Source organism: Labrus mixtus, chromosome 20, assembly GCF_963584025.1.
Source record: "Labrus mixtus chromosome 20, fLabMix1.1, whole genome shotgun sequence".
Taxonomy (NCBI): domain Eukaryota; kingdom Metazoa; phylum Chordata; class Actinopteri; order Labriformes; family Labridae; genus Labrus; species Labrus mixtus.
The window spans coordinates 2,625,178-2,637,336 of record NC_083631.1 but is presented as its reverse complement, the minus strand read 5'-3'; the positions used below and the strand labels follow the sequence as shown (position 1 = coordinate 2,637,336).

At 42.5% G+C, this 12,159-nt stretch overlaps 1 protein-coding gene and 1 long non-coding RNA gene across 8 annotated transcripts in view; one reads left to right on the top strand and one right to left on the bottom strand.

The window, feature by feature from the left end:
- The window catches only part of dnm2a (dynamin 2a), a 30,747-nt gene that overhangs the window by 10,664 nt on the left and 7,924 nt on the right, over nucleotides 1-12,159 (top strand). For 2 of the 7 annotated variants that reach the window (XM_061065387.1, XM_061065384.1), the window contains exons 5-16: nucleotides 274-372; nucleotides 446-606; nucleotides 696-838; nucleotides 1,740-1,875; nucleotides 1,992-2,059; nucleotides 2,657-2,795; nucleotides 4,803-4,889; nucleotides 4,982-5,052; nucleotides 5,878-5,934; nucleotides 7,292-7,343; nucleotides 8,605-8,637; nucleotides 10,752-10,862. In XM_061065387.1, coding sequence (XP_060921370.1) covers nucleotides 274-372; nucleotides 446-606; nucleotides 696-838; nucleotides 1,740-1,875; nucleotides 1,992-2,059; nucleotides 2,657-2,795; nucleotides 4,803-4,889; nucleotides 4,982-5,052; nucleotides 5,878-5,934; nucleotides 7,292-7,343; nucleotides 8,605-8,637; nucleotides 10,752-10,862 — 1,157 coding nt within the window. Of the gene's footprint in view, nucleotides 1-273; nucleotides 373-445; nucleotides 607-695; nucleotides 839-1,739; nucleotides 1,876-1,991; nucleotides 2,060-2,656; nucleotides 2,796-4,802; nucleotides 4,890-4,981; nucleotides 5,053-5,877; nucleotides 5,935-7,291; nucleotides 7,344-8,387; nucleotides 8,400-8,604; nucleotides 8,638-10,751; nucleotides 10,863-12,159 lie in introns of all 7 variants that reach the window. The other 5 variants (XM_061065385.1, XM_061065386.1, XM_061065388.1 and 2 more) reach the window with 5 other exon arrangements.
- Nucleotides 9,412-11,819, bottom strand: LOC132995422 (uncharacterized). The gene is made up of 2 exons (XR_009677018.1): nucleotides 11,588-11,819; nucleotides 9,412-11,176 (listed from the first exon to the last, which is right to left on the bottom strand). It is a non-coding gene; the product is annotated as an uncharacterized LOC132995422 (long non-coding RNA).

Below are 12,159 nucleotides of genomic sequence, written 5' to 3'. Positions count from 1 at the left end.
CTGCTTAATTTTCATATCATTTAAGATGAAACAGGAAAATCTCATTCAAAACTGTATGTTATTTCCATTACGTCTTATTTTGCAATTCATTCTCATTACCATTTATTGTGAATACGGTTTATTTTACAGCTTCTCTTTCCCCAGTGTGTCTTGCTGTTTTAAGTAAAGTGTATACTCTATCATTATTATTCTGATAGTATTATAATACCATTAGTTATGCAGGTAAAAAAGTTGTTTCAAATTGAAATAGTTACACACTTTAACTTTGTGCAGGTATGCGAACCATTGGAGTTTTAACAAAACTGGACTTGATGGACGAAGGGACGGACGCAAAGGACATCCTGGAAAATAAACTTTTGCCACTTCGTAGAGGTGAGGATTTACACACAAGTATTCCTGGTTTTATTTTTGGCCTGAGAGTGAGAATTTCTGCTGGTGTGTGCAGGCTACATTGGTGTGGTGAACCGCAGTCAGAAAGACATTGATGGGAGGAAGGACATTCGTGCTGCACTGGCTGCAGAGAGAAAGTTCTTCCTGTCCCACCCTGCCTACAGACACATTGCAGAGCGTATGGGCACACCCCATCTACAAAAGGCACTCAACCAGGTCTGGTATCAATTAGTATTGAGTATTACCACCTCCCCACCATTGCATTGATTCTCTGAAATGAACAGAACTTTCTCTCTGTGTCTTAGCAATTAACCAACCACATCAGGGACACCCTGCCTGGTCTGCGCAGTAAGCTGCAGAGTCAGCTCCTCTCTCTGGAGAAAGAGGTGGAGGAGTACAAGAACTTCCGTCCGGATGATCCAACACGCAAGACCAAGGCCTTGTTGCAGTGAGTGTACATGAATGTTACATTTCATAACAATCTGCCATTCAGAATTTACAATAGCTTGATTAATGGAAAGCCTAATAATTAAGCTAAAACACATTATTGTGTTGACGTGAGCAGCTCCTGACCACCTCGCATTCATTGTTTTAAAGATAAGGGGCTTCAGAGATGAGATGGGTTTCTATAACAGTTACAGTTTGGGATGCAGTAGATCACAAATCTCCGATTGAGTCACAGATCAGATCTGATTTGTCTATATAATGAAAATTATTATAGTTTTTCCATCAACTAGCAGAAGCTATCAGTTACACCCCCCCCCCCCCCCCCCAATCAAAGTAAGCCACAAACAATAAAAAAAATATATATTTTAATATATTATTTATGGTTAAAGTGCTGCACACACCTCACACGTGCTATATGCACAACCTAATTGTTGCCATCAAGCCAGTTAAAGCAGTGCAGTGAAGTCAGTTTTAGGTTGGATATGGCTCATGGCAGTGAGTGGCCATTCACTACCCAGTGTTGCAGCAGTTTTTCTGTGAATGATTTTTTCTACTCTTTGCTATTTTATATTCAGTTCATCCACAGCTGCAAAACCATTTACATCTGAGTCACACTTCATTAGTCAATACACTTCAGGTTGAAACACAACATTGCCTTTTCTTTTATTCAGTACAAATCTGCACCATGATCTACATGTCTCAAATTTTGCAATGAATCTGCAGATGACAGGTGTCCAAACTTGTAGACATTGATTCGTTCAGATCCATGATTATTACCACCGTAGACTCGGATAGACATTATGTTGCATGCATGGATGAAAAGCATTCTTACACAGGACGTACTCCTGCTGTGGATACAAGAAGATTATTCTCACTGTCTGCATGAAATTTCTGCCCATCAGAATGGTGCAGCAGTTTGGTGTAGACTTTGAGAAGTGCATCGAGGGCTCGGGGGACCAAGTGGACACCAATGAACTGTCAGGAGGCGCCAAAATCAACCGCATCTTCCATGAACGCTTCCCATTCGAACTGGTCAAGGTCAGTGTGCTGCTTGAAGAGAATGTGTCGTATGCAACATGTTATTGTTTTTTGTTTATGTAAGATTCTTCGTCTTTCTGGGAGTATTGTTACATTTTCATCCCCTTGTCTCACAGATCGTGTTTGATGAAAAGGAGCTACGGCGAGAAATCAGTCACGCAATCAAGAACGTCCATGGTGTCAGGCAAGTGGAGCTGTGACAAAGAAACACACACATTGTTACAAAGCATCCAGAGCAGTCAATAGAGTAGAAATCTGCTTTTGTGTTAAATATTGCCTTACACACATGTTTCACTTTTCTTATTTCATGGAGGCGGTTCTTCTATGATTAAACTTTTAACAATCAAGTCCTGTGAACAACAGACTAAAAAATAGGTTTCCAAGACGGGTATTCAGATAAGTGTTTTTGTTGTGTGTACTATGTATTTCCTCTATTCTACTTCTCCTCACTGTTCTACCATTCCTCGTATCTCCTCCTTGCAACATCACCCATCTTTGTCTCCTGTGTTAACATTGTCATGTTTATCTCTTCTGTCTGTCAAATCTCATTAGTGGTTTTGTTTTAAATAACATTTACAACTGGTCTCTCACTTTGTCTGTTAGCCCTGTTTCGGTTTATTTGAAGTGTTTGTCTCTCTCCCCATGATCGGAGATCTCCTCAGCCACCTATTTGTCTTATGTGCACCTAATCGTCTGTCTTTTCATCTGTTATTAGCCTATGTGTGTGTTAACCGTCCCATCTGTCTGCCGCTGTGCCTCTGTCTCTCTGTGCAATCCTCAGAACGGGGCTGTTCACTCCAGACCTGGCGTTTGAGGCCATCGTGAAAAAGCAGATCGTTAAGCTGAAAACGCCCTGTCTCAAATGTATCGATCTGGTCATTCAGGAGCTCATCAACACAGTCAGGCAGTGCTCCAACAAGGTACTGCAGGTGTCCAGCATCTCCCGACCCAGCCAAGGCATGGGGCAAGGGCAGCCATGGGTATAGCAGAGGGTACGCTGACACAGAGTATTAGCCAGCAGATTCCTTAAAATATCTGAAAAAGTCTCAACTGGTCGCTTTAGCTGTAGTATTAAAAAAAATAATAATTAAGAAACACTCTGTGCAGTTTGCCCTCAGCCCAGCCCAGCCCTGTTAGCTCTGTGTGCAGGCAGTGCTGTCGTGTTGTGGAGTGTTGTGACGGTGGACGTGTCGCCGTAGATATGAGATGTTTCAAGGACTGTCTGAACATCTCTGGTCTCTCCTGGACAAGCTGCAGGTCTCACAGCTTAGTACTTATAGCCAGTCAGAAAAGTGTTGCTAAAAGCAGACGTTGATCAGGTTGGCGATGACTTCCACATTGACTGTTTTTTAATATTGATGTAGTGTAAGAGGAACTGGCTCGTCAAGGAAGAAGCTGTGACAAACCTGTGGCTTGTCCATTCACACTGTTTGATTTGTTTGTCAACAACTAGAAATGACTAACTGAACAAAGACTTTTTTCTCCTTTTCTTTCTCTCTTTCTCTTTCCTGGCTGCCCTCATTTTCTCTTTCCTTAATATCTACCTACCTCTTCCTCTACCTCTCTATCCCCAACACAAAATGCAATCTGACCCCTTGACCGTTCAGGACGGGGCTCTTCACCCCTGACCTGGCTTTCGAGGCGATAGTCAAAAAGCAGATCCTCAAACTCAAAGAACCCAGCCTCAAATGCGTGGACCTTGTGGTGTCCGAGCTCACCGCACTCGTCATGAAGTGTGCCGTTAAGGTAACCAGGGACACAACCGCTGGGGCGATGGCATGAAAAAGAGATTCCCTTTTTTTCTCTAAATGCCTATCACTGACATCCCAGTAAAATGGTCACAAAGTGAAATCCCTTTCCATCCCACTACATTACCGTTCTCAGTGCTCAGATATGTGTATTGTCCCATCACTGCTCCGCTCTCACTTCAGAAACTCTCCATACCATTCAGATTGAGCACTGATGTGCAAATCATGTCTTAACTTGTAAGCCCAATTTGAAATGTCCACCAGCCAGCCTCCCTCTGCTGTATATTTCAGCATCATCTCATTTAAGTATTTAAATTGTACGCACCACCGCATGGCTGCCTCCCTCTCTCCCTGTCCAAGACCCCGCTCCCCTCCGTCAGTCTTGGCGGAGCCGAACCCGGCTACCCTTCCCCTGCCGACCCACCCATGGCAAACTGTCAACTTGCTATCTGTTGAACCAGGCAGAAAGCAGGTGATGTCACAGGGAGGAATGATAGGAATAACCTGAGGGCTCAATGGATACAGTGGCAGTTTGAATGGGGTGTTTCCATAGCAACAGTGCTCCACTGCCATCTTGTGGATAGAGGAAGGCCTTGCACTCATTAAAATCAGCTGACAGGCGCACTGAAATCCAGCCATCCTTATCCTCCGCCTTACAGGTTTACCTCTGCCTCAGCCCATCCTGTCACTCTCCCCTTCTCATCCAGTCTTCACTAATCGAGTCCGAGATGACACTCTTGAACTTATTAAAAAGTTGTGAAATTCGGAAGTGGTAAAATTTGTTTAAAACATAAAATGTGCTGGGTGATACTTTTAATTTGCCTTGCATGGCAAAGGAAAGTGTAAGCTCACATTACTACCTCATTGGTTCGGAATTGATGAGGTCATCTCTGGCTGATAGTAATAACCGCTTTGCAGAGCAGACAGTCATTTAGAGTTTAATGTCTGTACCTGTGTGTGTGTGTGTGTGTGTGGTCTTTGGTTGTTTGGATACACGTGGCACTAAAATGTCACTTGACTATCTCTTTCCGTTTTCTTTGTTCTCACTTACTCTCACTATTCACTCCTGTTTCTCTCTGATACTTATTGGTAAGTCTAACTCAGACGAGCTCACATGTCAGTGTGTGATTGTGGGTGTCTCCATTCAGTGCTGCAGTTTTGCATTCTGTTGCTTTTCAGCTCAATTCCTACCCCAGACTGAGAGAGGAGACTGAGAGGATTGTTACCTCCCATGTCAGAGAAAGAGAAGGAAAGACTAAGGATCAGGTGAGTGGCTAGATACCAGAAGTGAACACTTTGTAAGTTGTGTTTAATTGAGATCTCTGCATCCTAATCATGATTTTCTGCCTTTCATTAAGGTTCTGCTGCTGATTGACATTGAACTGTCCTACATCAACACCAACCATGAGGACTTCATAGGCTTTGCTAAGTACGTACCCCTCCTCTCTCAAACCTGTTCTAGCCATACCTTAAGCCTTAGCTGATAACCCTCGTCTCACCACAGGCATTGTGACTGCGATTAACTACGTGCTGCATGTTGTGCCGGGAACACTTGTGATTCTGTTAATTTACAAAAAAAAGAAAAGTCCTTTCAGTTTCGTTTGAAAAAAATCTACAGAATCACCTCCCCTTCACTGCCACTGAATCTGAGTGTTTCCTATAATGAGCCACATGTTGTGAGCAGCGGTGCATCAGTGTGATATAGCATGCCAATTAGCCACTTCAGAACATGTGTCTCCCTCTAGGGGACGTGGATACCACAATGATCAAGGTCGTACTAGTTGCCCACCTCTCCCCCCTGCTTGCAACAACCCCCCCCCCAGACCAAGTCAATCAGACGTGCATAATTGCTTGACAGATGAACTTTATGTCTGCTGTTTGAATGTCAGTATGAAGCCTGCAGCATCAGACAGAGCCTTTTTTAATGTTTTACTGCAATTAACTTTGACTGCTGTTATGCACTGAACTTATTTGCACACTTGAGGCATCTTATTGTCTTTTTGTGGTGTGTATCTGCTTGAGGTTTAGAGGTCATCATGGTTGAATTCACATGGTCCCTGGTGTAGCACTCACAGTAACATGTAGTCGAGTGGAGATGCCCTCGACTAACAAGGCAAGCCCCCATTTGTGTGTGTTTGTGTGTGACGTGTGTGTGAGAAGGTTTACTGCCTAGCCTCTGCATGGCCAGTAGATTGCTGTAATGTGCTGGAGGTCAGCGAGGGCTGTTTAACGGTTCTCATGACATCACTTTCAGTCTTGACTACAGAAGGCTGGATGATGGTAGCTCCCCGCCGGGGTACAGCAACAACAGGTGGGCTAAAAGAAAGGATGTAGGATTGTGTGTATGATTGTGTGTGAGAGTTTGTTTATGTTGTTAAATCCACTTCCATCTTCATGTATTTGCACAGCAGAACAATATTTTAAACGACAAAGTGTTTTATTGCCACCTTTCTGCAGTTAGTCAGTAGAGTTATATCAGTGACAAAAGTATGGAAGTCCTTTGTGGGAAGTGAGGAAAATGTCCTAGTGATCGTTTTTTTTAAAGTCTGATTTAAATTGTTCCCCGTGTATTTGATTGAAAGACAAGTAAAAAAAATGGCTGTGGCTCAGAGTAGGCCGTCTGTTAACGAGAAGGTCAGGGGTTTGATGCCCAGCTCCTGCAGCTATATGTTGAAGTGTCATTGGTCAAGACACTGAACCCTGGATTGCATCTGAGTGTCATAGTCAGCGGTGTGCATGCATATAAATGGGATCAGTGAATAAAGATGGGCACTTAAAGTAGCAGCCTCTACCATCAGTGTGTGAAGGGGTGAATGTGACGTGTAGTGTAAAAGCTCTTCAAAGCTAGATGACTAGAAAAGCGCCAAACAAGTCACAGTCCATTTACCATTGAGGAAATGTTTATTCTCTAGTCTAAGTCCTTCAGCCTCTTGTATTACACTTAAAAAACATTGTTGCACCCGTAAAAACTTTGGCCTTCACTGTTTTCAGAGGTGAAAATAGGTTTCTTAGGGGAATAAGAACAATTCTGGGTAAAATATTTTAGTAGCATGTGCTCAAATTGTGCACATAAAAGAGAAGGATTGCTCATTTATCACTCAGGGATGTAATTTTCTTTCTGTATTTTTCTGGAATTCCACTTTTTTTCTGGACTTCTGAAATGTTCAATATCCAAAGGGATGTTAGCTGGTTTTCCGCTGTTACTTGAATTGCAGATTTTCAAGGACAGTGTTGAACCATCTTGGCTCTCTGTGTTCATTTGCCGAGCTACAAACAAACTCCAACGCAAGCATCCGTTAGCCTACAGCTAACAAGACAGTCTGCTGCGAGCGCAAAGTTCTGAGGACGATTTGATAGAGACACTGTGTTTTTGTATGTTTTCAGTTTATGTTGCTATGGTCCGCACTTTTTGTACTGTATATTTTCCTGCCTTTTTTTTCATCGCCAATTGCATGCCTGATACATAGAGACGGACCACTAGATTATTTTCTCAATTGTCTCTCGGGGCTTCTGCACTAAAGGCTATAAAACATAAAACTGGAAATTCATAGAGTATCATGGAGCATATGTAACATGACATTTTAGTTTGAGTGTGCTTATTTGGAATAGGTTTAGAGTGACGTGCTCCACATTAATTGTCTTTCCTGCCCATCTTTGTGTAACGACAGCGCCCAACAAAGGAACACGGCTGCAAACAAGAAGAGGGCCATACCCAACCAGGTAGGAAACCTTTCAGCTGTCCCACATTTCATCTCCCCCGACTGATACCTCCCATTACAAGGCTATTAATCAACAATGTGAATATGTACCTCCCTCCCTCCCTTCAGCGATGATTTATCCTATAGCCATTAATCTATATCTGCATATGTATGTTACTGTTAACAATACCCGACACTGTACATCATTGTAACTACTGACTGTACCCAGTCTTCCCTAATTCTCATCATCAACTCCCTGATCGCTGTCCATGATGTTATAAAGCGGGTCCTCTTTTTGTCCGACTGATGTTTTAGTCACATTTTCTGGATTTCATGTGTGTTTATAAGATTCTGAAAGAGGATTATTATGATATTACTGCCGATCGGAGTTAAAGATCACAGTGAGGGGGAGAGTTGCATTAGTGAACCCAAAGAAGACCCTGCTTCCCCACGTTTCTGAAACATGTGTCTTTGTTTCCATGGCTATTATTAATTGCTGTCTGCATGTAACCCAGGCATGTTGTTCACCAACAAAGCAACAAACGCTCCGATAGTTTTGTTGATTGACTTGTTGCTTTCCCATTAACACACAAGCATTTTTTTATGTTTTGTAATTCAGAATGTGCATGGAAACTCGCACCTGTCAGCTGAGCAACAATTATGACATAACCAAGTTTTGATGTTCTTGAAGTAATTCTAATTGCATGTAACTCTCTTGCTCTGTCTCTCTCTCTGTCTCTCTCTCCTGACTGTCTTCTTCTGTCCTCTTCTGGTTGTCTCATGATTCTTTCTCTCTGTTTTCCTTCTGCTGCTCCCTTGGAATCTTCCATTCTCACTTGTCACCTTTTGAATTCTCTACTCTTTCTCTCTCCTTCGATCCCTTCTCTCTCCTTCTCACTTTTGTTTCCGTCTGACTCTCCCTTTGATACCCTCTACCCTCCCTCCCTTCTCCTTCCTCTGGCCTTCCCTCGACTCTGCTTGCTTGCCTTCTCATTTCTTCTGGCCTTGATTTTATACTGTCCCCCCCTTTTGCTTTAATTTCCCCCTACACTTCCTATTACCGCAGGGTGAGATTCTGGTAAGTACCCCACAGATTTAAACCACGCCCTGCCAGGGGGCAGCAGGGGTAGACCGCATAGAAGAACTGAGGCCATCACACACAGGTCAGCCTATATGATTAGGGTGGAAGAGACAAAGTGCTGTGAGATAACAGGAGAAACGGTTTGCTGTGAATACAGGAGTCAATACTTCTCACCACATGAAGTCATTTTACCCCTCTGCAGCTTGGCGGACTTGGAGAGGGCCATGAGGAAAAGGTAGAGTCTCACGGCTGATCAAACGGATATCATTGATCATTCTAGCATTAGCACACAGTTACCAGTAATTTGGAACTGTCTCTAAAGTAAAACACAGCTCATGTAATTTGGTCTCATTTCATTAAGGCTATAATTGCCTTTAATTGTGCACATCTGGGTCGCTACTAACATTTTACCCTCTGTCCACCAAGATCTTGGACTCAAGATATACATGTTTTACCCCCACACTCTGTAAGACCGTGTGTTATAAAGTGCCCCAAAGAGAAACTTGGGGAATCTTCCACCACTGACTGTGGACGCCATCAGTTCTCGTGTCTTCAGGTTCATACCTCTGCTGCCGCCTCAGCACGGTGACTGAAAAGTTTGCCTTGTGAGAATCATCCTGAACGCCATCGGGGGGGGCAGAACAAGGGAGAAAGGGGGGAAGCAAGGAAATCGGTAACACACAGTAGAATACATTTTTGATTTTTCTTTTTTATGAATTTAAATTCATTCATCTTGTTTCAAACGACTAACCGACGGTCGTAATATTTGTTTCCGTTGTAATTCCTTTAACATTCCGACTGAAAAGGAAAGAACCTGTCTCTAAGTCTCTTAAGTGGTCCTTCTTGATTCAGAGCCGATAACAATTTAAAGGTCACAGCTTTGGGATGTATTATAATGGTGAAATCAAAATGTTAGGCGACTTTGTTTTTAAGACTTCACACATTTTTAAATTGGCATGTTTTATCATAATCACTTTAGTTTCTGTGAATCTTTGTTTTCAATCACAAATCTAATCAAACATCTTTATTGACTCATCTGCATCACATACACTGGTCAGACATGGATGTAACTTTGACAGTTCACAACTACTTTAAAATCATGCAGAAACAAAAGCATCTCATCTGTAACACCCTCATATCTCATGGTTTCCTCTTTCTGTATATGAACTTGGTCACCGACTTTAATACAGGGGATTGAAAACATTTCCTTTGTTCTGAAAAGTTAATGTTACCTCCTCGACAAGGCAAACTCCCCGTATAGCTCCTGTGTCATTCTCTCTCATGTTTATGTTTGTGCTTTTGAACTAATGGAAGCTTTTTTTTTGGTCTTAACTCACTCTAGTCCCCTAATGGATGGAGAGGGAGTGCAGGCGAGAGGTCTACAGCAGACCTGAAACCTTTTTTACTCTATTAGCTAGCTAGCTTTACTTATTATAGGAGCACATCTTTTACATAGAGTAAAGCCCTACACCCTTAATTTCTTCCTATATGGAGAGACATTGCAGCTTAAAAGGCTCCTAGAAAATGAACCGTTTAGTCTTCACAGAGCGATTTCTCGATTCAGCTCTGTCTCGTGTGTTCGCTCCCTCTCCATCTTAAAATATGAAGTTTGCTGTTTAGATTTCAGCCCCTTCAGGAGTTCTACTAAACCTGCTTTCTTTCCTCAGTATTTAAGCTTTTTTCCTCCCCATACCTTTTTTTTTTTAAACTCATTCCTTCCCTCTTTTTACCTAATGAGGGTGTGTACACCCTGCTTTGTGTGTCCCCTTTCAAAGTTAACTCCACTAACTCTGCTTTTTTTTTAACACCCAGTACATAGGTTAGCTTTTACTGACCCACTGACACTAACATACCACCGCCGACCTACGATCTCTGACACTGTATTGAAGATAGCTTGGTCTGGACACCATCTGGACCTGTTTGTTGGTTTAAGGATTTCTATTCTGCTGACTGAAAACAAAACAAGGAATACATCACATATTCAGAATTTGAAGCATTGATGCTTTTCTGTACATTTAGCCATATAGCACACAGTGTTTTCTACTGATTGTGTATTTTCTCAACTTTCAAAACTAAGTTTCAAACTTTGTTTGAGTGCATATTTAAAAAATCACAAGAACCTAAATTGAATATAAAGGTAAAAAGACAACCCTATTTACAGTTATGCAGCAGGTAAGGACTTCAGATTTTATTAGTTTCAATTATATCCCAGTATGATTGTTGAAACATTAATGGGACCCTCATGTCACCAGTGCATACGCCTGATTGATAAAGCTGTTTTCCCTCCATCCTCCTGGTACCCCTCTCTCCCTACCACCCTTTCTTTGTGCTACATCTTCATCTGCACAGGTGATCCGGAAAGGCTGGTTAACCCTCAACATCAGCATCATGAAGGGAGGCTCCAAAGAGTACTGGTTTGTCCTGACTGCGGAGAACCTGTCCTGGTACAAGGATGAGGAGGTGAGAGGACTTTCTGTTCCCGTGCTGTGTTAGTTTTTTTCATACTGGAGATACAGTGATACGGCGAGCTGAGGTGACACAGCACACAGGAATGCAGTAAGATGATGCAGTTTTTGTGCGTAGCTTTAGACTTGCCGTCATCACCCTCGGTGTTTGGATGTGTAGGTGTCCCAGCCCAGCCTAACCAATGTGCAGACTACTGTTCAACTGTAGCCTGATGAACAGGTAGTCTGAACACTGGGCAGGCGGGGGAGGTAAGGAGGACTCTGATGGGAGGAAAGACCATGAGGTCACTTCAGCTACAGGTCGCTAACCTAGGAGAGTAGGACAAAGGGCACAGAAAGCAAACATTAGCACTCTGAAATGATTTTTAAAAAGAGAAGTGGTTGATATATCTAGACCCATACTGCTGAAATATTGGAATCTGGATAAATGTGTATTTTTTAAAATAGGAAAATTGAATCTTTAAAGTATTTATTTTAACCAACTCAAGCAAATAAACAGACATGGTTGCGCTGCTGTGGCTAAATAACCTTGAGTGTGCACACCCAGCAAACTCTACAGTTCATTGATATTATTAAAGACCTTTCAAAAAGTTGCAATAAAAGAACATGTCAGGGTGCTTATAGTTGAAGTCTGAATATTTAAAAAACATTGATTGAAGTTAAAAGTCTTCTGTGACTTCTGAGTTTTTAAAATGCTCCAATAGCGTTTTGATCACTCACCAAATGAGCCTTCAGTTGTATCCTCTCTCTGTGTGACGATAAAAGACCCCTCAAAGATATCTCCACAAAACACAACTAAAGATGAACTCTAGTGCAACGGCCTTAGTCCGGCCAAAGCCAGCCACAAATGGGGCATTTGGTATCGGCCGCATTTTGCGAAAAAAGCAAAGAAGCAGAAAGAGAGAGTGCGAGAGGGAGGATGGTGGAGGCAAACTGACGTGGCAGGCGGGCTGAAATGTTCCAGCCGGGATCTGACTTTGGAATTTGCAGGAAATCGTACTGGGTTACGGGGGCCGGAGGGGGGGGGGGTGGGGTGGGGTGGGGTGGGGTGGGTGGGTGATTGTGTGTGTGCATGTGTGTAGACTCTTATCCATGAATCCTTCAGGTTTTAAAGAGTAAATGTTGATGGTGATATCTGCTGGAGTACATTTTTAGAACTAAAGCATATGATATATTTCTGTATACTGTTCATGTTTTTATGTGTTTGTTTGTTTTCTCTGCACGTGCAGTTAAGTATTGCAACCTTAGTGTATGTGTGTGTGTGGTTGTGTGTGTGGTGGGGGCTGGGGATT